Source organism: Doryrhamphus excisus, linkage group LG1 (genome assembly GCF_037039965.1).
Source record: "Doryrhamphus excisus strain RoL-2023G ecotype Guam linkage group LG1, RoL_Dexc_Guam_v1.1, whole genome shotgun sequence".
Lineage (NCBI taxonomy): Eukaryota > Metazoa > Chordata > Actinopteri > Syngnathiformes > Syngnathidae > Doryrhamphus > Doryrhamphus excisus.
Window position 1 is genome coordinate 5,035,017 of NC_136357.1, and position 26,442 is coordinate 5,061,458.

Consider the following 26,442-nt stretch of genomic DNA (forward strand, 5'->3'; position numbering starts at 1 on the left):
TCATCAGCTTCGTCATCCTCGTCATGAAAACACTAAGTCTATTCACTGAATCTTCCCTCTAAATTATACAAATATTTACTCCTTTACTTCAAAAGATTGTTTAATACTTACCTCATATTAATTACCTGTAATCCTCTAATTACCGTCCGTCGGTGGAAAAGCCGAAACGGTGTTAGTCGAAAATCAAACAATACGCCGTTTACAGATTTCGCTAATGGTGGTATTGAAATCCTTAAGCAAAGATTGATTTAAGCTGCTTTTGTATCGATATAAGCAGACCAAATTGGCTGGCGGGAGATGAAAAGGGCATCGTAGTAACCGGATTATCGTAATAACCGGGTATCGTACTAACCGGAACTAATTATATCATAAAAGACTAGAAATTTGCCGGGAAATGAAAATAGTATCGTAATAAGCAGTACTATCGATATAACCGATATCGATATAACGAGACTTTACTGTAAATTAAATTATAACTATTAAATGAGATAAAACTGAAAGTATTTCACAAAGTTATTGTCGGTTATGTCTATTCAATCATTACCTAAGTTTCTTTTGTTTCTGTCGATCAATAATACGCTCCTTCTCCATTTGTGGCAGACATTCATATTCATCTTCATCCATGTTTTGCAGCCACTTTTCCTCCATTTCTGCTTTTTCCTTAATCAGTGCATCTGATGAATGTCGGAAAAACAAACAGTAATGTATGATAAAGATAAGAACAGGAATTGAAGTAGTGTTGAAATGGTTGTGTTTGTGTCTGTTTACACTCAGCCTTTCTTTGCGCTCTCTTCCGGGTTTTCAGGGCGTTGTAGGAGTCATATAAGTCCACAACATAGATGTGTTTACGGTTGTTAAGAGCCTTGAGAACCACTTGAAGACAGTTTGCCACTGACTTGGTGTAGACTGAATCAAGACCATAAATTACGATGCCACAATAACAGTCTGGCAACTGTTACCATGACAAAAACACCCATTAAAAAAATAAGAAACAAAGATGAGATTTAAAATTAAGTATTAGATTTTGAGTAATATGATCAAAAGTCATACTAACCTGAAATCTCTCCGCTAGGATGTCAACCAGGAGCTGTTCAGGCAAGAGATTGCTGAGCGAGTTCTTATCTATCCCCTGAAGTAGAAACAGGGATTATGTTTCCAAAAGGAACAGCCGGTAGTTGTCACATTGTCAATTTACAACAACAAAATCCCTCAAGACATCAGTTGAGGACTTAAAAATGTACCGATCCAGTAGTAGGGTGTGTGCTGCTTTTCTCTTTAGGTGTCTTGGGGTCGTTGATGTTGTCAATGGGCTTTGGAGGAGCTTCAGCTGCAGTGGGGCCTGAGTTTGAAGGCGCTTCTGCACCTTCAGTGGGTGTCTCAGATGATCCAGTTGCTGATACTCCGATACTTGCAGATATTTGAGCTGGAAGAGGGAACCATTATGTTGAGTCATGTTGCTAATTTGTAATCATTTCTTTGTGGTATAATAATATGTGCTGCTATTTGATATCATTCATTTATTCATTCATTTTCTACCGCTTATCCTCACGAGGGTTGTGGGGGGTGCTGGAGCCTATCCCAGCTGTCTTCAACCTAGCATGTTTTTGGAATGTGGGAGGAAACCGGAGTACCCGGAGAAAACCCACGCATGCACGGGGAGAACATGCAAACTCCACACAGAAATGGCCGAGGGTGGAATTGAACATTGGACTCTAAAATGCAACATAATAGAGAGCAGTGAAGCAAAGTGTCTTCAGCTGTGAAATTGCATGCTGAGTACAACAAATTCTTACATATTGGCAGGTCTGCACTAATATTGAAAGTTCATTCATTCATTCATTTTCTGCCGCTTATCGTCACAATGATCGCAGGGGATGCTGGAGCCTATCCCAGCTGTCTTCCGGCGAGAGGCGGGGTACACCCTGGACTGGTGGCCAGCCAATCACAGGGCACATATAGACAAACAACCATTCACACTCACATTCATACCTATGGACAATTTGGAGTCGCTAATTAACCTAGCATGTTTTTGGAATGTGGGAGGAAACCGGAGTACCCGGAGAAAACCCACGCATGCATGGTGAGAGCATGCAAACTGCACGCCTGCGCGCTAACCACTTAATCACCATGCAGCCTTTTTTTGTTTTTATTTGCAGAAAGTGAAAGTGGACAAAATGCATGCATGTAGCGGAACTTCATGAACGGAAGCAGAAAAATTAGTTTCTTGGAAATTACAAATAATTATAAGCAGCTGGTGGCAAACCTCCCAAAGTCCTACAAATCTGTTGTATAAACAGATGCAATTTTGATTAAAAACCTACCTACATACCTATGGACAATTTGGAGTCACCAATTAACCTAGCATGTTTTTGGAATGTGGGAGGAAACCGGAGTACCCGGAGAAAATTCCACGCACGCACGGGGAGAACATGCAAACTCCACACAGAGATGGCCGAGGGTGGAATTGAACTCGGGTCTCCTAGCTGTGAGGTCTGCGCGCTAGCCACACGACCGTGCATCCCATATTTGATATCAAATATACATAAAAACATGATATGACACAGTATAAAAGATTGAGTAAGACTGAGTATTTTACACACCAGCCTCTTGCATCCTCAAAGCATGTTCAGCGGCAGCACGGTGAAAGAGATATCTTGCAGCCAGGCTAACGAGAGAGGTACCGCTCTTCAGTGCATCAGCGAACACACTATCCACTCTTAGAAACGCAGCACCATAGTGAGTTGCCAGAGCAGCGGCTTTGCTGCTTTGACCTTAAAGAATTGAAGAAATGACAATATGAAGTTTTTTAGATTTAAAGTTTTCAAGTTAATTCTGACCTGGAATCTTAACTAAATGCTGCAAAATATACCATTCAAAAAAACAAATAATAAATAATGAATAAATAATGAATAAATAATGAATAAATAATGAATAAATAAACAATAAATAATAAATAATAAATAATAAATAATAAATAATAAATAATAAATAATAAATAATAAATAATAAATAATAAATAATAAATAATAAATAATAAATAATAAATAATAAATAATAAATAATAAATAATAAATAATAAATAATAAATAATAAATGGCCTCCGAACTCCAATCGCGAAGATTTTACCTGTCAGTGGCGCTCCATACACTATTATAGCAATGCCTCGACGGTTGAGTGAAGCCAGACCCTCGCGTGACAGGTCAATGTCAACACACCGGGCAAGCGCTTTAGAAATGGGAGTTACTTCCAGCGTTCCCAGATTCCCAGTTTCTCCGACTTTGATGATATCTGAAATGACTAAGGTACAAAGGGATTCGGCTGTCTTAAAATCTAAGGTTAAATTGTAGTTGAATGTATTTAATTTTAAGATAAATTTGAACGGTTTCACTTACTTAGTTCAGCTTTGTGTTTTTCACCCTTTTTGCTGTTTGTGCATTGTTGCTGAGACATCCCAGACAGTCCTGCATCTGCGGTATAAAAGTAGATTAGGTCACTCAATCTGCAATAAGCTCCTACAAATGATATTGTTCCTTATGGCCCAGTCCCATACTGCTGTTTAATAATTCTGTCGGCCATAGACAGTAGAACATCTTTGAAAACACAACCATGTGGGACGGGACCTTGAAAGATATAATACATGGGTGACAGAGCTTGATGCTACCGTCGCTGTTGAGCTGAGAGCAGTGATCTTTGGAAAACTCCAGAAGTTCTATTGGAAGACTGTCTCCGGCATGTCTTGGAGGAAGCAGCAGTATTCCATTCATGTCATATGCATCCATTAGTTTAAGAATCTAGACAAATGAGAGTCAGGTCAGTTTAAGGGTTAGATACCACAACTTTTTGTTTTTGTTTTTGTTGTTTAAAAAGGGCAGAGAAGAAATGGTCACACTAAAAAGATGGTTTCATAATAATAGATTGTCCTTAAACCCAAGTAAAACTAAAATAATAGAAAAGACACGTACCAGCAAATACAAATAGACAGTGTAGACATTGAAAGGGTGAAGGAAAATAAATTTCTGGGGATCACAATAGATAAAAATATGACCTGGAAACCTCATATTACAAATATACAACATAAGGTGGACAGAAATATTTCAATATTGAACAAAGTAAAATTTGTTCTCAATCGGAAATCACTCCACACTCTTTATTACTCTCTGGTTCTACCATATCTTACTTATTGTGTGGAAATATGGGCTAATAACTATAAAAGCAATCTTCACTCGCTAAATGTACTGCAAAAAAGGTCAGTAAGGATAATTCATAATGCCGCCTACAGAGAACATACTAACTCCTTATTTCTAAAATCACAAATACTTAAACTTGCTGATATAGTTCATCTTCAAACAGCTAAAATAATGCATCAAGGTAAAAATAACCAATTACCTAAAAATGTAATCTAATACTTCTCTACAAGAGAGGAGAAATATGATCTCAGGGAAGAACTACATTTGAAACACTTATATGCTAGGACTACGTTAAAAAGCCATAGCATTTCAGTATGTGGAATCAAACTATGGAATGGATTGAGTAAGACCCTCAAACAATGCACAACGATGAGCCAATTCAAGAAACAATACAAGCAGTTGATGTTTGCTAAATACAAGGATGAAGAGTCTTGAAACAGTCATGATGTGCTATATATATCACTATATTGACACTTACTATGGTACCCATTGTGTCATTGGATGCTCATATCACCTCGTACTTCTTGTAAAAAAAAAAATAAATGAATAAATAAAAAAACCTTAAACTCTATTAGGAAAGCAGGAAGTGAACAAATGTAACAGTTACTGATTGCACAAGTACCAGATGGAGGGGTAGGATTTAATAAGCTTTGCTTCTTCCTACTCCTTTTGGACATGTGGAACTGTGAACTGATTATGTGATGCATTCAATTGTAATCTGATGCATGTTCAAATGAAATAAAACCATTACCATGTATTCAAGTTACCACCACCAAAATGTCATCACATAACGCTACAAAGCCCCCAAAAAAACAGGTATTACTTTGGCATTACCTTCTCTTCGTGTTGATACTGTGTGTCAAACTCAAGGGAGTAGAACTCAATGGGGTAAGAGCAGGGGTTTTTGACCGTGATCTCTGCTTCGATCTCCATAGTGAATGGCAGGCAAGGCCCCATGGTCAACTCTGGTGGGCAGAACTCCAGCTGTGGGTCTTCACCCTGTCCCTGGGCTGTGATGACCACCGGCTCGGTGCCTTCGGTCACATGGACAATTAAATGTCTCTTGTAATGGCACTGCAAAGACAGAAGTCAATGCAATATTCATGTTCTGGTCTTCATTATATTCATTATTGATGCTAGAAAATTGCATTTTATTTGACTTACCCCCTCAATCGGAGTGAACTTGATCTGAACATTGGCTCGGTCGCCAGGGGTGAGCTTGCCGGAGTTGGGGGTCATCTCGAACATTAAAGGTGGTGGCCGGTTCTGTTGGAGGAATTTGTTTCGCTGGTGAAGTGGGAGGAATTTATCAACCTGAGAGGAATAAAAAACAAAGGTAGGTTTCTCCCACTTTTTAAAAAAGGAGTAACACCAATATAAAATTTTAGTGACTGGGACAGAAGTGTCTACCTTCACAGGCTTCACATCTTCAATGATGCTCCATTTGCAGGGCACAGATTCATGATTGTGGAGCTGTAGCGTCTGAATCTGATTGGGTTTAAAATACAAGCTTGTATTTATAGCAGTAGTACATTTTGAATAAGAGTACTCCCATAAATAGATTTATCATTCATAATTCTTTTCACTGTAATTTACTGTCAAAAATGTGTTTGTATTTACTGTGCAGTCATTCATTAATTCGTTTTCTACTGCTTATCCTCGCGAGGATCGCAGCGGTGCTGGAGCCTACCCCAGATGTCTTCAGGCAAGAGGTGGGGTACACCCTGGACTGGTCGCTAAGCCAATCACAGGGCAGATATTCCTAATTTGTAATCATTTCTTTGTGGCATAATAATACATGCTGCTATTTGATATCATTCATTTATTCATTCATTTTCTACCGCTTATCCTCACGAGGGAGTGCTGGAGCCTATCCCAGCTGTCTTTCCAGCAAAATGCAACATAATAGAGAGCAGTGAAGCAAAGTGTCTTCAGCTGTGAAATTGCATGCTGAGTACAACAAATTCTTACACATTGGCAGGTCTGCACTAATTTTGAAAGTTCATTCATTCATTAATTTTCTGCTGCTTATCCTCACAATGATCGCAGGGGATGCTGGAGCCTATCCCAGCTGTCTTCGGGCGAGAGGTGGGGTACACCCTGGACTGGTCGCCAGCCAGCCAATCACAGGGCACATATAGACAAACAACCATTCACACTCACATTCATACCTATGGACAGTTTGGAGTCGCCAATTAACCTAGCATGTTTTTGGAATGTGGGAGGAAACCGGAGTGTCCGGAGAACATGCAAACTCCACACAGAGATGGCCGAGGGTGGAATTGAACTCGGGGCTCCTAGCTGTGAGGTGCAGTAATATTCTGGTAATTTTTATGGTAAAATCAATAGAGTCACTGTCGTACCTTACACATGCCACATCGCACAGTGTCAAACTCGAGTGTTTCTGTGGAAACAGAGATGGACGGCAAGGTCACCACAGCACACAGACGCACATGGACTGACGGGGCACCCATGATCTATTAAAAAAAAATAAAAAAAAGTTATATGCCATGGAAATCATGGCAAAAAATGACTTCATAATGAAGTTTTAGCACCTGAATTGGAATGACAGCAGTTCTGATCCCCAGTGGCAGGTTGCCTCTTTGGGGGTCAAATTCCACAGTGAAAGTCTCTGACTCACTGGGGGAAAGGTTCCTTATATTACTAAATTCTATCCGAAAACCTGAAGAAGCAAGAAGCAAACAATCAGAATGTTTAATTAGCATATAACAATAAAAAGAAAATAAAACCAAGTAGTAGATCACCTGCTCAATAAGTATCAATGTACAAGAAAGGGTAAATATTGCAATCACATACAAGCCAAAATACTGCAAGGCATAAAGGTGCAGATATACAAATATCAATACCAACTGAAAATACACTACCTGCTGTGACTTTGCTGTTGCCGTGGAAGGATACGGGTAATGATCCATTATTGGTCACGGTAACAGTTTGTTTGCGGACTTGGCTCGGAACAACATAGCCAAAATCCAAAACATACTCCGGAAGGCAGAACCTAGAGGAATAAAAAAGGTATTATTGTTGATGGAGATGAAGCCAGTTATTATTTACATACATACTTGCTGAGTTTGCTCCATTTTTTGGTGGAATCTTGAGAGCTTCCAAGCTCCGCAATGCTCTTGCTGACAGCCAAAGCATTTTCTGTGACTAGCATGTTCTCAATCTCCATATAAAACAACTCTGCATACTTAGAAGAAACAAGGGAAAGATGAGTGCATATACAGTATATGCACTTACTTGCAACAATATGGTTATAAAAACAAAACTTAAACTGTATTATGGAAAGCAGGAAGTGAACAAATGTAACAGTTACTGATTGTAAAAGTACTAGATGGAGGGGTAGGATTCAATAAGTGTACTTCAGTACGTGACAAAAAAAATTAAAAATTAAAAATTAAAAATTAAAAATTAAAAATTAAAAATTAAAAATTAAAAATTAAAAATTAAAAATTAAAAATTAAAAATTAAAAATTAAAAATTAAAAATATATTAGGAAAGCAGGAAGTGAACAAATGTAACAGTTACTGATTGTAAAAGTAGGGGTAGGATTTCATAAGCTTCGCTTCTTCCTACTCCTTTTGGACATGTGGAACTGTGAACTGATTATGTGATGCATTCAATTGTAATCTGATGCATGTTCAAATGAAATAAAACCATTACCATTACATAACTGCATTAGCTTCACCACCATCGATAGAACATGTAATATATACAAATAGACCATCTAAAAAGATTAAAAGCCTAAAAATCTGTGATATTTATTTTAGAGACTCACATTAAGGGCTCTGGTAGCCTTTGTTTCGATGGCCATTCTGGCCCTGTCAGCCACATCAGTGTAGGATTCCTTTGCTGTAACGGAATAATCAAATTAAATCAAAAACAGCTCTATATGGTTCTTTTAGGTTCAGTTTTTCAACAAAAGATTTCACATTTCTCACTGCGGAATAATATATTTGGTGTATTATAAATGTATGCATCTACCAAGGCTTCGGGGCAAATTCAAAGAGATCCGTGGGAACACTCCCTCTCCTGTGAGAGTGATGACCTTCGATGGTAAATGAGCTACCACCACCAGAAGCCGCTGCTCAAATCTCTGAGGGACGCCAGGGAGGTAGAGCACACGCAGGCAATGCTTTGAGCCAGCATCAATGTAGCCCTGTCACACAAAAAAAAAACACTTGCTGGAAAATGAGCTTTTTCCGTATATAAGTTTTTGAAGTTGAACTCACCGTTGTGGGAATGACCATGGGTTGCCCTGGTTGGACCTCCTTATTCTGCTCATTTGATTGGTCCGAAGTTGCGTCTGACTGTAACTGCTCAACTGAAGTCTCCTCCTCGTCAGGCTTTTCGATACTAAATTTGAAGCCCACCTTTCCGGTATTTCTCAGAATTACATTTGATTCCCCAATTTGATCAAAACGCTGGAAAAAGAAGAAGAGATTAAAGGCAAATGGATTAATGCTTTTTAATATCTTGCTTCCGTAAGATTTACTGTGATTTATTAATCCAAGAACAGAAATTGCTGCACCAATTGGTGAGAGGCATGTATTGCAAGGGGCGGCACGGCGGTCGAGTGGTTAGCACACAGACCTCACAGCTAATAAACCAGGGTTCAATTCCACCCTCGGCCATCTCTGTGTGGAGTTTGCATGTTCTCTCTGGTTTCCTCCCACATTCCAAAAACATGCTAGGTTAATTGTCCATAGGTATGAATGTGAGTGTGAATGGTTGTTTGTCTATATGTGCCCTGTGATTGGCTGGCGACCAGTCCAGGGTGTACCCCGCTTCCCTGTCCGAAGACAGCTGGGATAGGCTCCAGCACCCGTGAGGAAAAGCGGTAGAAAATGAATGAATGTATTGCAAGGTGCAAAACTCAGCAGTAATGCTTGTTCTGGGTGCTGATTGGCAGATGGGATCGACGCAAGTATCAGCCTATATCGATACCGTGCTTTTTTTTTTTTTTACTTCGGAGCACTGTTAGTCTAAGTTTAAAAAAATCTACATGAATCAAATAATTATTACCTTGAATAGTTGTTGTATATAAATACATTACCTGCAGACCAAAGTTAACGATGCATGAGTCAAGGCTGAAGCTGATCTCTGATGCTTCTCCTCTTAGTCTGATGTCATATGTAGGTCCGTGCTCCACTTGGCACTGTGCGATCACCTCTCTCCTGACAAAGTCCTGGCCGTGGAAGACGAATGTGACCAACTGCTGCTCGCCAGGTTGCAGATGACCATACATTGGCAAGACATCAAACACCTACAGGGAAAAAAAACAACATCAAGAGATACACCTTGTCAGTAAAAGTCTACTTACTGTTCCTATACACACAAATTCTGGTGACATAAAGCTTTTCTATTAGCTTCTAATCACAATGCGGCTTCATGGCGGGCGAGTGGTTAGCACACAGTCCTCACAGCTAAGAGGCCGGAGTTCAATTCCACCCTGGGTGAAGTTTGCATGTTCTCGCCATGCATGCATGGGTTTTCTCCGGGTACTCCGGTTTCCTCCCACATTCCAAAAACATGCTAGGTTAATTGGCGACTCGTTAAAAAGCCATAGCATTTCAGTATGTGGAATCAAACTACGGAATGGATTGAGTAAGACCCTCAAACAATGCACAACGATGAGCCAATTCAAGAAACAATACAAGCAGTTGATGTTTGCTAAATACAAGGATGAAGAGTCTTGAACCAGTCATGATGTGCTATATATATCACTATATTGACACTTACTATGGTACCCATTATGTCATTGGATGGTCATATCACCTCCTACTTCGGTACGGGACAAAAAATCACAAAATTAAAAAAAAAACAAAAAAAAAACTTAAAATGTATTACGGAAAGCAGGAAGTGAACAAATGTAACAGTTACTGATTGTAAAAGTACCAGATGGAGGGGTAGGATTTAATAAGCTTTGCTTCTTCCTACTCCTTTTGGACATGTGGAACTGTGAACTGATTATGTGATGCATTCAATTGTAATCTGATGCATGTTCAAATTAAATTAAACCATTACCATTACCATTACCAAATTGTCCATAGGTATGAATGTGAGTGTGAATGGTTGTTTGTCTATATGTGCCCTGTGATTGGCTAGCAACCAGTCCAGGGTGTACCCCACCTCTCGCCCAAAGACAGCTGGGAAAAGGCTCCAGCACCCCCGCGACCCTTGTGAGGATATATATTCATATGAGAAAATGAATGAATGAATACTAACAATACCTAAAAATAGTCAAGCGTCAAGATTATTATTAACAGCAGACTCCACATTGATGTTTTAAAAACTTAACTACTGTTGGTTTGACGGTTTCAAGCAATTGCCCACCTCTTGCACACACATAGAGCACTCTGTGACATCCTTGTCTTGTGTAACAGGTCTGTGACTGAGAGCAGCTGGAGAGGGAGCAGAAGACCTGCGGTAGAAGGTACGTATTAAGATACATATCGTTTTCTCAAAGGATGTAATTGAACATTTTCCATAAAGTAGCAAAAACAACAACACTTGCAAATCCACACAAACGAAACAAAAGTCTTTAGACAGAGGATTATGTTTTCAAATGAATCATCTTTTTGAGTGTGTCAGTTTTAGTATACCTGCCGGCACAGTGTGTGTTATCCACCAAACAAGCCCAATGGTAAGAAACAGGAAGCGGGGAACAGTTCGTAATTTGGACTTCCCTGTGATTTTCTGTAGAGTTGAGCACGCTACCAAAATCTACTGTGGTGGTGGAAAAATGGAGGTTGGGATAGTGAACTTCTGCATGCAGCTCCATCTTGTCCTTGTGTGGATGTCCTACATAATGTATGTTAAGGACCTGAGAGGGGGGAAAAAAGCATGTTATTCAGGTTTTTCAACTATATTGATGAAATTAACATTTCGGTAGGCTGCACGGCGGTTGAGTGGTTAGCGCGCAGACCTCACAGCCAGGAGACCAGGGTTCAATTCCACCATCGGCCATCTCTGTACATGCGTGGGTTTTCTCCGGGTACTCCGGTTTCCTCCCACATTCCAAAAACATGCTAGGTTAATTGGCGACTCCAAATTGTCCATAGGTATGAATGTGAGTGTGAATGGTTGTTTGTCTATATGTGCCCTGTGATTGGCTGGCCTCCAGTCCAGTGTGTACTCTCGCCCGAAGACAGCTGGGATAGGCTCCAGCAACCCCCGTCACCCTCATGAGGAAAAGCGGTCGAAAATGAATGAATGAATATTTCGGTATATGCACATCGCCCTTCCCCCCCAAGTGACAACTAATAATTAACAACAACTAATAACAATTAACGGTTCATTGTTAAAATCTGGCTGTAGGAAATACTTTTTTTTACTGTTCACATTTTCTCAAGGAGGATGAGGAGGAGATACAACAAATATAACATCAAAGGTTCTCCTATTTGGTGATGTAGAGCAGGAATGCTGCTGGAAAACAAGTAAGATGTTTGGATTAGCCTGCTGCTGTATTTAATGTAACTGTCAGGAACAGATCCTGCTCATTTAAAGGCAATGGGAGGCGTTGATTTCATTGGTTAAGATTACACTCGGCTGTGTTAAACCCTGTCACGCCATCTCTCTTTGCCACTTGTGACGGCGGGAGGGATAGAGGTGCAGATGCGCAAGGCAGGTGCGCCGAGCCTGCGCCTGGTCTACAAAATTAGAGCCCATGGAGTGATGTTCAAATTGCGATGTAGCGAGTGGAAATTGTATATTGATTCCCGAAAAGCACCTGGGTAATATGTGCTTTGATTTAATCTATAACACTACAACTTTTAAGATAAGATATGCCTTTATTCGTCCCTCAGTGGGGAAATTTTAGTAATTTTTTAGTAAAAAAAAAAACAAAAAAAAGTTATAAAACATGTTGTTACCTGATCCACCACTTGTGACAACCGGCCTTGAAAACGACTTGGATCAAAACATATCCATAAGTGAGCTTCTTCCCCGAGACCTAATGTCATGCTCTGAAAAAAACAATACATCTTGTAGTTAAAGTCCTTCAGGAATATTACTTTTGATGTAATGTATAGATCACCAGTAGCAGATGATAGGACAAAATAACTGATAAAAGTAAATATGGTTCTATTACACTGAAGCATGTTGAATAAAATCACGAGAATAGACTCTAGAATCTGTTAAGATGTTTAAATATTAAATAAATAAGTTATTTCACATTATTAGCACAAGTGAAAGGGTACCTTAGTGGTAGCAGTACTCTGGTCTCCCTGCGTCTCACAGAGTGAGAAAGGAGCTGCAATAAAGAGCTTCATGGATAGAGCCAGAGATGACACGTTCTTTAAAACCAGCTCCTCATACAGTGGAGTAAGACTCTTTCTTGGGTGCTATTGGACAACAATAACTAATCAGTGCTATCAAGGTCAGAAAGTCACAGTTTCATCATCATTTCATGAACCTTTTCGGCGTAGAAATCCAACTTCTGGGAAGACATTGTGATCATAGGAGTCACAAACTGGCACGTCACCTCCATAGACATGATGTGCTCCTTAATGCCCTGAAGGCCCACAATTCCACAGCAGATGAAATTCTCCCTCACAACCTGTGGGGGGGGGGGGGTCAAAACAATGAAATGCTTCACTTCAGCATCATATTAAGCAGCAAATCAATGAAGAAATTTGACTGCCAAGATGGAGAATTCTATACTCAAGTTCACCGCTAGGTGATCAGACTTTTGCAACAAAGTATCTGGGGTTTCGTTCATTCGTTCGTTCTCTACCGCTTATCCTCACAAGGGTCGCGGGGGTGCTGGAGCCTATCCCAGCTGTCTTCAAGCGAGAGACGGTGTACACCCTGGACTGGTCGCCAGCCAATCACAGGGCACATATAGACAAACAACCATTCACACTCACATTCATACCTATGGACGATTTGGAGTCGCCAATTAACCTAGCATGTTTTTGGAATGTGGGAGGAAACCGGAGTACCCGGAGAAAACCCACGCATGCACGGGAAGAACATGCAAACTCCACATAGAAATGGCCGAGGGTGGAAGTGAACTCGGGTCTCCTAGCTGTGTGCTAACCACTCAAATGTTTTTCAGCTGCAAAAAAAAATACTGCCAAAGAAATACAGATTAAGTAGTTTATGAAATTCTAAATACAGTTTTTAACATTATAACATTAGAGCCTGTCGACATGAAATAACACCCCTACAGCCGTCTTTAGACTCCTATTCTTTGTTTACAACACATTATGCAACTATGCCGCCTAAGCTATGGAAATACTGCAGGTACGGCTGCTTTAAACAAGCTAATGAGCTAACTAGTTAGCATACTATTCCACACAGAATGAGACATTACATGCAGTGTAAAGGTAATGTCATCTCAGGTGACGTCTCATCAATGTCACATGACTGAGATGTAGTGACCACCATACTACATGACTTCACGGGACGTCACTGACTTCTACCTACCTTGGGGGAATCTGAGGATCCTTTCAGCAACATGTCAACCGAGTCACCCGGAAAAAGTTCCACACGTGTTGGGCTGATGCTGAATACCGGCTTGTCTTCGCTTGATCCCGCCCAGGATCCACTGGTAGCAGAATCCTTTTTTTTGGACGCTGAGATGGAGGGCAGGAAAGTCCGACCAGATGAGCACTCGGGTTTCCAGTAAAGTCGGTGTATTCGTTGGCCATAGTTAGTCAGCTTAAAATGGAATTCCTGTGATCCATGGCTTCGGAAACCAGAGTGGATAAAAAAGAGTTATCTATAATGTGCTTTTATTTTAATTTAGTAATGAATTATATGAGGACAATATTTATGAATTCTACCTGAAGTGTGTGCCAAGGTCCAGATTGGGGGATATGGGTTTGTCACTGACGATCGTGGTGCCAGTGCCTGTTGCAGAGAGGACAACGGTGTGCGTTTGACTGCCTTGGACAGAAATATCAAGTTTTTCTTGGAAAGGGACTGTATCTTTCAGATGCGCCACAATCCTGAGCTCCAGGTGTCCTAGTGGTGGCACTTCCCCTTCGATCGGTTCAACAGACCACGGGGACTTGCTTTGACTCTACAGAATCAAAAACACAATCAAACCTGTGTTAATTGTAAAGTAATTGTTGTTTTATTTCATTGATTATAGCAGTTTTAGGACTGTAAGTATCTGCAGATCTGTAATTGGTCAGCAATTATATTCAATATTCTCATATACTGAGTTGAATATCACAATTACTTTTGGTACTTGGTTTCTAGTGCATGCAACTTTGTATCTAACTAGTTCTTCATCCCATATGGTAATGGTAATGGTTTTATTTTATTTTAACATGCATCAGATTACAATTGAGTGCATCACATAATCAGTTCACATGTCCAAAAGGAGTAGGAATTTGATTTGACTTGACTTGACTTGACTTGACTTGATTTGATTCGATTCGATTTAATTTTATTTAATTTTATTTAATTTTATTTAATTTTATTTAATTTTATTTAATTTTATTTAATTTTATTTAATTTTATTTAATTTTATTTAATTTTATTTAATTTTTTTTAATTTTATTTAATTTTTTTATTTTATTTTATGTCACATACCGAAGTAGGAGGTGATATGACCATACAATGACATAATAGGTATTAATGCATAATATAGTGATATGTATAGCACATCATGACTGGTTCAAGACTCTTCATCCTTGTATTTAGCAAACATCAACTGCTTGTATTGTTTCTTGAATTGGCTCATCGTTGTGCATTGTTTGAGGGTCTTACTCAATCCATTCCATAGTTTGATTCCACATACTGAAATGCTATGGCTTTTTAACGTAGTCCTAGCATATAAGTGTTTCAAATGTAGTTCTTCCCTGAGATCATATTTCTCCTCTCTTGTAGAGAAGTATTGGATGACATTTTTAAGTAATTGGTTATTTTTAGCCTTATGCATTATTTTAGCTGTTTGAAGATGAACTATATCAGCAAGTTTAAGTGTTTGTGATTTTGATACAACCTGGTAAAGTGTTTTATTGTTGGTTTTTTTTATTGAGAGGTGAATCTGAATTGCCATGTGTTCGTACCATGCGTGCTGTAAAGCGTGCTGGGACAGGTGACTGGTTAGACAGGCAGAAGTTTTTAACAATATCTGTCAGAACAGGGATTTTGCCAAATTCCACTTGTTGGCTCTGGATGTGAACTATAGGACCACGGCCAATGCATGACAAGTCAACCTCCTGAAAGAGAATAGAAGCCAAAAGTGTTAGAGGATATATAGTTTACTAGAACAGTTTATATTAGCCCACACGTACCAGGGGGGAGTGTACGCTGCCAAACAGAGCAATGTAAAGAGTGTGATGCTGCTTTCCAACGTCCTTCACCAGCAGAAACACAGGAAGGTCTGCTGAACTGTGAGGAGGAATCACGCCCCTTGATAAGGAACTCCCAAATATAATTGAAGGACTCTCCTCATATTCCTAAAAAAATGGAAGACATTGTCATCACTCATTGAGACAAATTACCAGTCTCTCTCCATCTTTCGTTATCACTCTCAATGCCACCCAATGCCACCAAGATGCACTGGCAAACCCAAGCAAAAGCTGCGATACTGAAAAACGCATCACATGCACCTCTCCAATGACTCGGACTCGGATGTCACGAGACCAGAATGTGACTACAAATTAGCCTCATCACTTTATAAGAGTCAGAACAAGAGAAAAAAAAAACAGCTTAAACACCAGATATTACGGTAAATAAAGCTTTGTTGTGAGTCTTACTGTGTTCAGTGTTGTCGCAAGTGAACACCAGGGTTGAAATCACTGACATGGCCATTGAGTATTCCATGAATTTGCCACAAAATTGATAAGAGTGTCGCTTCACTGCACATTGAACATACGTATTTACCTGCTCCAACATGCCATAGCAGACGGGCAGAGAACTCGGGTTGGTCAGGCGTGCTTTCTTTTCGTAAGGGTAATTGAGGAAACACTTCTGAAAGTCCAACACTGGTGTTTCCACCATGATCTCAGGAACAATACACCTGGGATTAAGAGATCAATTACGATACATTTAATATATAACTGCCAGAATAGACAGTCAGAAACACATGATTGGATGTAAAACTGTGACTCGGACTGGAGTGTGTCTGACCTGGCAGCAATGGGTAGAGCCATGACCTCTTTTCCAACACCCTCAACGTCTACCACCAGAGCCACCCTGTAATGTTTGACTGTGTTGGAGCACAATGTCACCTGGAGAGACAAAGCAAAAACATGCAGTAATATACAAGGAAATTGTTATCAATAGTTTGTATATTGATTTATTGACATTTATTGATATTTAATAGTACCTTAATGCTGATATCTGACATAGCGCGTACAGAACCAGAAGCAGGACTGACAGTGAACTCAACAGGCTTTGCACTGACGTCATAAGAGGAAGTGCCTTGCCAATTGTTCCTGCACAACTCGCACACTTGTTGGTCACTGGTCACACTGGGAGACCCCAGTCCGTCTCCCACAACACGTAGTGAAAAAGTCATTGGGACAAATGATGTGTTAAATAGAGAACACAGTTCTGTTTTTGGGAAACCTACAAAAAAAACATAATGAGGTCACTACACCGGGGAACATCTGGAAATAACAACTGGTAATAATGGATTGTTACTGACCAAATGATACATCTTCAAAATCGAGTTTTGAAACACTGAAGTGGAACGTGGGACCAATGACACGGCCCCTGAAATAATAATAACAATAAAAACATAAACCACCATAAATATTTGAGGATAGTTACTGAAATTATAGACACTTCATTGTCAAGATAACCTTTCTTAAAAGAGACATATTATACTCATTTTTCAGCCCTTTTGTATTGAGTTGTGGACTTCTATAGAGCTGTTACACACAATAACGATATGTAATTACATAGCGCATGCCCATATAAGGAAGTCCTCTCATCTGTGACATCACAAACCTCCATTTTTACAATGCCCTTTGAAATCGAGCATCCCAAATGTCTTTCAGGGCTCATATCCAAATGCCCAAACCTCATTATCTAAAAATTTGGCATAATTTACCACAAGAATTAGAACACTCTAACTACATTTATAGGCGGGGAAAAGCATAATAGGTCCACTTTAAAGGAAAACTGCACTAAACTTTCCCTTTTCTGTGCTTTTCTAAAGCGAGAAAAACAACCAGGCCGCTGGAACACTCAGGTCGATGCTTGTTTGAGTTTAGCATTTTTTACCTGAGAACTATGCTAAATTTACTAGCGTAACGAGGAGCTCAAGCCTTGTGCTGGAAGACACAGCCATTCTATCAGTTGGCATCCCAGTGAGAGCAGACATTGTAAGTGACTGTTTTGTGATGGTCTTATTTTTCAGATGAAATGTTCAGCACTGGGTCGGCACGGCGGACGAGTGGTTAACACGCAAACCTCACAGCTAGGAGACCAGGGTTCAATTCCACCCTCGGCCATCTCTGTGTGGAGTTTGCATGTTCTCCCCCGTGCATGCATGGGTTTTCTACGGGTACTCCGGTTTCCTCCCACATTCCAAAAACATGCTAGGTTAATTGGTGACTCCAAATTGTCCATAGGTATGAATGTGAGTGTGAATGGTTGTTTGTCTATATGTGCCCTGTGATTGGCTGGCGACCAGACCAGGGTGTACCCCGCCTCTGGCCCGAAGACAGCTGGGATAGGCTCCAGCACCCCCCGCGACCCTCGTGAGGAAAAGCGGTAGAAAATGAATGCATTTTCAGCACTACTTCTACCCGCAGTACTTCAACGCTACAACAATGGCTTAGCGTTTTCACTATAGCTGGATCTGCCTCATACTCAGCAATGATATTATCTGCCTCGGGGGAGTAAATCACAAAAGCTTTCACAAAGTCTGCCATAATAAGTGTAAGCCAACGCAATCTTAAATGCTGCTGTTGTTGACAGCAGTAATGTTTGCTGCTACCGGCTCTGTGAAATCAATACGTCCAGGTAAAAAGTTCCAATAATCCTTTAAATTACCAAAATATGCCTCAAAATATTACATTTTATAAAAAACGTGTGTGTTACTACAGAGTCACAGCATGTTTATACAGTAATAAAATGTTGGCCAGAAATATTTCAATATTGAACAAAGCAAAATTTGTTCTCAATCAGAAATCACTCCACACTCTTTATTGCTCTCTGGTTCTACCATATCTTACTTATTGTGTGGAAATATGGGCTAATAACTATAAAAGCAATCTTCACTCCCTAAATGTACTGCAAAAAAGGTCAGTAAGGATAATTCATAATGCCGCCTACAGAGAACATACTAACTCCTTATTTCTAAAATCACAAATACTTCAACTTGCTGATATAGTTCATCTTCAAACAGCTAAAATAATGCATAAGGCTAAAAATAACCAATTAGCTACAAATGTCATCCAATACTTCTCTACAAGAGAGGAGAAATATGATCTCAGGGAAGAAGTACATTTGAAACACTTATATGCTAGGACTACGTTAAAAAGCCATAGCATTTCAGTATGTGGAATCAAACTATGGAATGGATTGAGTAAGACCCTCAAACAATGCACAACGATGAGCCAATTCAAGAAACAATACAAGCAGTTGATGTTTGCTAAATACAAGGATGAAGAGTCTTGAACCAGTCATGATGTGCTATATATATCACTATATTGACACTTACTATGGTACCCATTATGTCATTGGATGGTCATATCACCTCCTACTTCGGTACGAGACAAAAAAAAACAAACTTAAACTATATTAGGAAAGCAGGAAGTGAACAAATGTAACATTTACTGATTGTAAAAGTACAAGATGGAGGGGTAGGATTTAATAAGCTCTGCTTCTTCCTACTCCTTTTGGACATGTGGAACTGTGAACTGATTATGTGATGCATTCAATTGTAATCGTTTTTTTTTTTTTTTACTAACAGTGTCATATATGTACTTTAAATCTGTTGATATAACAGGAAAGGTACAACACTCTAACTTCACCTGAAAGTCACTGCGAGTGGTTGAGGCTGTCCTGTCACAGTTAGCAGTAAGTCCTCAGAGAAAGCTCCCAACACGTCACCGTGGAAGGTGACTTTTACAATCTGGCAGTCCCCGGAGGAAAGAACATCATTCTCAGGAGTGAAGGAGAAAAACTGACCAAAAGTAGAATTCGGACTCGATAGCTTGAAAGGTGCATCAATCAGCCCACGGTTGGACAGTTGGAGCTGCAGGAAACCAGACTGAATTGGATGATGCAATTTGGTTACAATATGAAGATGTAAAATTGATAAATGAATTACCTCATAAGAGACTGTGTGGCCTATGAAAATGTTTTTCATATCCATTAGGTTACAATTAATTTGCACATCAGGTCCGAGACCCTCGCCCTTAACTGTCAGGGGGATGGGAGATTTTTGGCCTGAAGGAAGAATAACAATATAATGTGAGCAGGAATGTACAAAACAGAGAAACAAAAACCAAAGATGTAGTCTAAAAAAAAATACAGTGGTGTGAAAAAGATTTCTCATTTTTTGCATGTTTCTCACAGTTAAATGTTTAGATCATCACATTTAAATATTAATTAAATATTAATTAACACAAAATTTGGTAAAAGTAGTTATGGTCTAGATACATTGCCCCTGAGGAAAAGACAGGAAGCAGAACTGGAGGTACCAGAGATGAGGATGCTGAGGTTCTCATTGGGAGTGACCAGGATGGATAGGATCAGGAACAAGTACATCAGAGGGACGTTATGCTAGGAGTCCACTGGGCCGGCGGCAAAGATTATGTGATTGGTGCGTAGTGGCTCAATGTGGCGCCGAATTATTGTTGCCGTAATTTGCCGCCATTACGAGATTTTAAACATTTTGAAATTTTCATTTCATTTTCTACCGCTTTTTCTCACGAGGGTCGCGGGGGTGCTGGAGCCTATCCCAGCTGTCTTCGGGCGAGAGGTGGGGTACACCCTGGACTGGTGGCCAGCCAATCACAGGGCACATATAGACAAACAACCATTCACACTCACATTCATACCTATGGACAATTTGGAGTCGCCAATTAACCTAGCATGTTTTTGGAATGTGGGAGGAAACCGGAGTACCCGGAGAAAACCCACGCATGCACGGGGGGAGAACATGCAAACTCCACACAGAGATGGCTGAGGGAGGAATCAAACTCAGGTCTCCTAGCTGTGAGGTCTGCGCGCTAACCACTCGACCGCCGTGCAGCCCATTTTGAAATTTTCTTGCCACAAAACACAATTTTTGCCGCAGATACGGGCCACCACGAGCCAGTTGGGAGGCAGTTTGAGCCACTGCACGCCACGAGGCAACTTATTGGCAACACTAGGCGCCACAGCTAATTGCATTGGCGCGAACTGGCACCAACTGGCGCCGGCCCAGTGGACTCTTAGCATATTCGTGCCACAGCGAGCCACTACGCACCAATCACATAATCTTTGGTGCAAACTGGAACCAACTGGTGCCGGCCCAGTGGACTCTTAGCATATTCGGTGCCACAGCGAGCCACTACGCGCCAATCACATAATCTTTGGTGCAAACTGGAACCAACTGGCGCCGTCCCAGTGGACTCTTAGCATATCCGGCGCCACAGCGAGCCACTATGTGCCAATCACATAATCTTTGGTGCGAACTAGAACCAACTGGCGCGGGCCCAGTGGACTCCTAGCATATCACGTTCAAAGCCTGTTTAAGTCAATACTCTATTTACTAGCCAAACACTGACCTGTGACATCACAATATATGGTTTGTTGGTATACTTTGGCTTCCCCGGGCTTGAAGACGACACTGAAACGTGATGTGGTTTTTGGCCATATCTCTCCCACCTAAGTCATATTAAAAAAAAAGTAGTTTTACAGTAAATATAAATATAATATATAATATATATAGCATTGTAATTCTACACAGGCAGGTCAAGCTTTCTGACATTAATTTCGAAGTAAGGTAATGTTGCACATACATATTTGTGCTTCTGATTATCTTTGCAATGACTTATATCAAACTCTGAATGCCAGACGCAAAGGTGGAAAGCAAAAACACACACACCGCTGGTTCCACGGTTAGGCAACCTTGTGAGAAAGAGAGGAAGGGTGGGGCGAGCTGATGCACGGCTGGTGGGTCAGGGTGGCACTGAACAAGCGACTGCTCCTTGAGCACTGAGGCATCCCTAGAGAGCAGAGAGGGAAAACAAAACAAAGAGTTAGCACAGGGTGTTCAGCAAAAAATAAGAGGCTGTTTCTAAACCAAAGTGTTACCAATAAAAAAAAAGATAAGCCATTTATAGCAATACAGTGAAATAGAGCCCTGCCGATATTAGATTTTTGGGGTCAAAAGAAAGCCGATGACTGATATATCGACTAATAACTGATACATTGGCCAATATATATAAAAAAAGCATTGATAATACCAATATATCAGTTGGGGTAAACTGAAATTCTGCTTCCTGAATGGCAATGAACATTATTTTAGCATTCATTCATTCATTTTCTACCGCTTTTCCTCACGCTGGAGCCTATCCCAGCTGTTTTTCGGGCGAGAGACGGGGTACACCCTGGACTGGTGGCCAGCCAATCACAGGGCACATATAGACAAACAACCATTCACACTCACATTCATACCTATGGACAATTTGGAGTCGCCAATTAACCTAGCATGTTTTTGGAATGTGGGAGGAAACCGGAGTACCCGGAAAAAACCCACACATGCACGGGGAGAACATGCAAGGGTGGAATTGAACCCTGGTCTCCTAGCTGTGAGGTCTGCGCGCTAACCACTCGACCACCGTGCAGCCCTATTTTAGCATGTGATTTGTAAATACTACAATTAATAAAAACAACCTACACAATGGAAGCTAATGATATTCAAGTCCATACGCACAGGTTCTCTTCTTGTTGACTTGTCATCCAGCAGTATCTAAGAGTGGTATCACTACTATTGGTGAGGGACACGGTGTGTGTGTTGGACAAGGAGATGTACGTCTTTTCCAAATGAAGGTATTCGGGAATCAGTTGGAGGTACAGCTCCTCACACGAACCTTGCAGACTTATGCGCACATCTTCACCTGAGCAAAGGAAGAGAAGTTGAGGGCAAAAAGAATCTTTTAGGTAGGGATGAAAGGACACCATTATATATGGGAGAAAGGTGGCATCATAGAACCCCCCCTCCCTCCGGTTCAGAAAATATGAATAGACTATGCAGTATCTGGTTCCGTAGACATGAATGTGTTTTACCAGTGTCATAGTGCAGCAGCAGATCCTGACGGTGGTCTCCTGTGGTCATCGGATTGAAAGCCACAGTGACTTGCATGCTCTCACCAACATCAAGACTTCCACAGGAGGGAGTTACTGAAAAAGGGCTGGAAGAAAAAATACCATAAGGTCACAGAGTTACTAACTTTGAATTACTCAACAAGATATTGTACTTTCCAAGGCCAGAAGATTAAATACACCTTAAGTCGCACCAGCCAAAAATGCATTACGAAGAAGAAAAAAACAGATACAATTTGATATCAAGATAGATAAGATAGATAAAAGTAGTTATGGTCTGGAGACAGTGCCACTAAGGAAAAGAAAGGAAGCAGAACTGGACGTAGCAGAGATGAGGATGCTGAGGTTCTCATTGGGAGTGACCAGGATGGATAGGATCAGGAACGAGTACAAGTCGCACTGGACTATTCGTCACATTTTGATATCAAGATATCAAAAAGTAAAAGTAGTTATGGTCTAGAGACATTGCCACTGAGGAAAAGACAGGAAGCAGAACTGGAGGTAGCAGAGATGAGGATGCTGAGGTTCTCGTTGGGAGTGACCGTGATGGATAGGATCAGGAATAAGTACAAGTCGCACTGGACTATTCGTCACATTTTGGGGGGGACCAAGTGGGATTCAAAACTTCTACTACTATTCTACTGAGAGACGAGTGTGCTAACTTTGAATTACTCGACAAGATATTGTACTTTCCAAGGCCAGAAGATTAAATACACCTTAAGTAGCACCAGCCAAAAATTCACTATGAAGAAGAAAAAAAAACAGATACAATTTGCACTGGACTATTCATCACATTTTGATATCAAGATAGATTGGGAGTGACCAGGATGGATAGGATCAGGAACGAGTACAAGTCGCACTGGACTATTTCGTCAAATTTTGGGGGGGTCAAGTGGGATTCAAAACTTCTACTACTATTCTACTAAGAGACGAGTGTGCTAGCTTTTAGCTTGATTGGCATAATCAGTTCATTTGGAGCTCTTCATACATACAAATATATATCATTATTTATCTTTCTATTCATCCAATTCAGTAAAAATTGCCATATTTCAGACATAGTTTTTAGACATTTTTAATTTTAATTTCTAATTTTAATATTAGGGCTGCACGGCGGTCGAGTGGTTAGCGCGCAGACCTCACAGCTAGGCGACCAGGGTTCAATTCCACCCTCCGCCATCTCTATGTGGAGTTTGCATGTTCTCCCCGTGCATGCGTGCGTTTTTTCCGGGTACTCCGGTTTCCTCCCACATTCCAAAAACATGCTAGGTTAATTAGCGACTCCAAATTGTCCATAGGTATGAATGTGAGTGTGAATGGTTGTTTGTCTATATGTGCCCTGTGATTGGCTGGCCACCAGTCCAGGGTGTACCCCGCCTCTCGCACCCGAAGACAGCTGGGATAGGCTCCAGCACCCCTGTGACCCTTGTGAGTATAAGCAGTAGAAAATGAATGAATGAATGAATGAATTTTAATATTAGTCTTCACCTCTCAGTATGTAGCTTGAAGATGGCAATGCGGTTTCCTAGGTTGCGTACAAGCTGGGCCTTGCGTGTGGAGGCTTTCACCAAGCAAACAGGTAAATGCAATTCATCGCGAAAGTTCAGCCTGGCTCTTGGTCCGATGGCACGAATTGGCACCTCAAACTGCTCCCGTTCTGTCACAAAGACTAGAGTGTGGTGGTAGTCCTGTTAAGAGAAAGTACAAAAAAACAAAGCATAATAAAAAAGAATATGTGCATCATTAATGCAGCTTACAATGCACTGACAATTATATTTATCTTCTTGACGTTGGTAACTTGTTAGTTAAATAAAGTAATAATCACTCTTACTGTGTGAAAGAGATTTCTCATTTTTTGCATGTTTCTCACAGTTAAATGTTTAGATCATTATATTTAAATATTAATGTCAATGACAACACATAATTTGGTAAAGGTAGTTATGGTCTACAGACATTGCCACTGAGGAAAAGACAGGAAGCAGAACTGGAGGTAGTAGAGATGAGGATGCTGAGGTTCTCATTGGGAGTGACCAGGATGGATAGGATCAGGAACAAGTACAAGTCACACTGGACTATTTGTCACGTTTTGGGGGGGTCAAGTGGGATTCAAAACTTCTACTACTATTCAAGAGACGAGTGTGCTAGCTTTTAGCTTGATTGGCATAATCAGTTCATTTGGAGCTCTTAATACATACAAATATATATCATTATTTATCTTTCTATTCATCAAATTCAGTAAAAATTGCCATATTTCAGACATAGTTTTTAGACACTTTTAATTTTAATTTCTAATTTTAATATTAGGGCTGCACGGCGGTCGAGTGGTTAGCGCGCAGACCTCACAGCTAGGAGATCAGGGTTCAATTCCACCCTCTGCCATCCCTATGTGGAGTTTGCATGTTCTCCCCGTGCATGCGTGGGTTTTCTCCGGGTACTCCGGTTTCCTCCCACATTCCAAAAACACGCTAGGTTATTTAGCGACTCCAACTTGTCCATAGATATGAATGTGAGTGTGAATGGTTGTTTGTCTCAACGAGTACATCAGAGGGACATTATGCTATTATATTGTAGGTAGGTAAGAGTTAGACCTTGCTCTCCTGTGGAGTGAAGCACACCGTAAAAGTCACGGACAACCCCGCTGCTACTTTACTCCTCGCCTCCTTTGGACCTTCAACATAGAAATAAGCTGACTCTTGATGCTCCAGCTTGACATGCCGTGACACCTTGAAAAGAAACAAACGCATAACATTATTGGAAAAAAAAAATACAAAATAAATATAATATCAAACGCAATAATACATCTCTGTCACAATTCCAACACAAAATTGTTAATCATCCCTTTCTTCATGTTCTCACAGTGGTTGATCCATCAAGTCTGTACCTTGTCGTTGTTAAACAACTGCAGCGATAACTTGTAAGACTGCACGGGCATGAAGTTCTGGAAGACCAACTCTGGTGGGAATGGCTGAAAAAGTGTCTGATCTATATCCACCAAGGGTATCTGTAAACATACAAAATCAAAGTGATACCGCAAAACAAACCTTATATTAAAAAAAAAAACACCAACATTAAAATATTTATAGACGTACTCACATTAAACATTACACTTTTTCACATTAGATTGTACATTTATAGTAAAGTAATTACATTTTTACAAAGAATACATTGCTTTACAAGCTAAAGCATGGTTAGAATTGTTGATATTTTACCTTTTGATGGGTTTTCACGCTAGTGTCCAATAGTTCCAGGAGACGTGGGAGCTGCGTTTCACAGGCCTCAGCCTGAACCAGCTTTCTGGACTGCAACATCTTCTGAGTGAGAACATAAGGCCTCACCTGAGAACAAAACATAATGGATACTAACCTGTGTATCCCAAGTCAGACAAAAACATCCACAATGCTACACAATGTAATGCTACAATAGCTAATTATGACCCTTATGACGTCAAAATGTGAGAGAAATCAAGTTTTATTTCAATTTTTTTTTAAAAAAGAACATTTTTACCCCTCTCTAACATCCAGGCGCGGTGATCTGCGTTCCTTGGTTGTGTGATGTTGCCATGGCGATCGCCATCAACTGACCTCTCAATAACATGTGCACCGATTGGCCGCTGTGGGCAAACCCGGAAATGAGTTTCATTGATTCATTCATTCATTTTCTAATGCTTATCTTGTGGTTTTTTAACAACCATTAAACAATTTAGCAAGAGTAACGACTTGTTCCCCTTTGTAATATGGCGACCTTTGTTCATGTATCAGTGAGCTGGAGTTTATTTTTTAAAGCGTCATGAAAAGATAACCGTTTTGAAGCGCTAACTTCCTGACGCTGGTGACATAAAAACACATCATAAGTTCCACATAAAACGATTATATCACAAAACTACACATGACCAAGTTCAAAACCGTCGTAATAAAGAACGCGAAACAAAATTATTTAATTTCCTACCTGATATAAGGAAAGTCTTGATGCACTGCACTTCTGATGGGATGTCACACAACTTCATGTC

The 26,442-nt window shown here is 40.3% G+C and overlaps 1 protein-coding gene across 1 annotated transcript in view; it reads right to left on the reverse strand.

Moving 5' to 3' along the window:
• Positions 1–26,049, reverse strand: part of hydin (HYDIN axonemal central pair apparatus protein) — a 67,939-nt gene extending 41,890 nt beyond the window's left edge. Inside the window, exons 1-43 of the mRNA XM_078796275.1 lie at positions 25,941–26,049; positions 25,646–25,771; positions 25,318–25,437; positions 25,025–25,159; positions 23,925–24,124; positions 22,404–22,528; positions 22,051–22,234; positions 21,220–21,340; positions 20,900–20,999; positions 19,456–19,574; positions 19,157–19,380; positions 16,819–16,886; positions 16,498–16,739; positions 16,299–16,399; positions 16,053–16,188; positions 15,461–15,625; positions 15,233–15,385; positions 13,997–14,235; positions 13,638–13,899; positions 12,622–12,765; positions 12,407–12,550; positions 12,080–12,172; positions 10,811–11,031; positions 10,542–10,629; positions 9,262–9,471; positions 8,438–8,629; positions 8,190–8,364; positions 7,984–8,057; positions 7,268–7,395; positions 7,073–7,203; positions 6,743–6,870; positions 6,551–6,664; positions 5,598–5,675; positions 5,352–5,501; positions 5,022–5,261; positions 3,662–3,791; positions 3,393–3,467; positions 3,127–3,297; positions 2,601–2,771; positions 1,242–1,423; positions 1,055–1,129; positions 769–952; positions 545–674 (exon numbers count right to left, since the gene is read on the reverse strand). Of these exons, the coding sequence (XP_078652401.1) occupies positions 545–674; positions 769–952; positions 1,055–1,129; positions 1,242–1,423; positions 2,601–2,771; positions 3,127–3,297; positions 3,393–3,467; positions 3,662–3,791; positions 5,022–5,261; positions 5,352–5,501; positions 5,598–5,675; positions 6,551–6,664; positions 6,743–6,870; positions 7,073–7,203; positions 7,268–7,395; positions 7,984–8,057; positions 8,190–8,364; positions 8,438–8,629; positions 9,262–9,471; positions 10,542–10,629; positions 10,811–11,031; positions 12,080–12,172; positions 12,407–12,550; positions 12,622–12,765; positions 13,638–13,899; positions 13,997–14,235; positions 15,233–15,385; positions 15,461–15,625; positions 16,053–16,188; positions 16,299–16,399; positions 16,498–16,739; positions 16,819–16,886; positions 19,157–19,380; positions 19,456–19,574; positions 20,900–20,999; positions 21,220–21,340; positions 22,051–22,234; positions 22,404–22,528; positions 23,925–24,124; positions 25,025–25,159; positions 25,318–25,437; positions 25,646–25,744 (6,221 nt within the window). The 5' untranslated portion in view covers positions 25,745–25,771; positions 25,941–26,049. The remainder of the gene's footprint in view (positions 1–544; positions 675–768; positions 953–1,054; positions 1,130–1,241; positions 1,424–2,600; positions 2,772–3,126; positions 3,298–3,392; positions 3,468–3,661; positions 3,792–5,021; positions 5,262–5,351; positions 5,502–5,597; positions 5,676–6,550; positions 6,665–6,742; positions 6,871–7,072; positions 7,204–7,267; positions 7,396–7,983; positions 8,058–8,189; positions 8,365–8,437; positions 8,630–9,261; positions 9,472–10,541; positions 10,630–10,810; positions 11,032–12,079; positions 12,173–12,406; positions 12,551–12,621; positions 12,766–13,637; positions 13,900–13,996; positions 14,236–15,232; positions 15,386–15,460; positions 15,626–16,052; positions 16,189–16,298; positions 16,400–16,497; positions 16,740–16,818; positions 16,887–19,156; positions 19,381–19,455; positions 19,575–20,899; positions 21,000–21,219; positions 21,341–22,050; positions 22,235–22,403; positions 22,529–23,924; positions 24,125–25,024; positions 25,160–25,317; positions 25,438–25,645; positions 25,772–25,940) is intronic.
• Between the last annotated feature and the right edge of the window lie 393 nt (positions 26,050–26,442).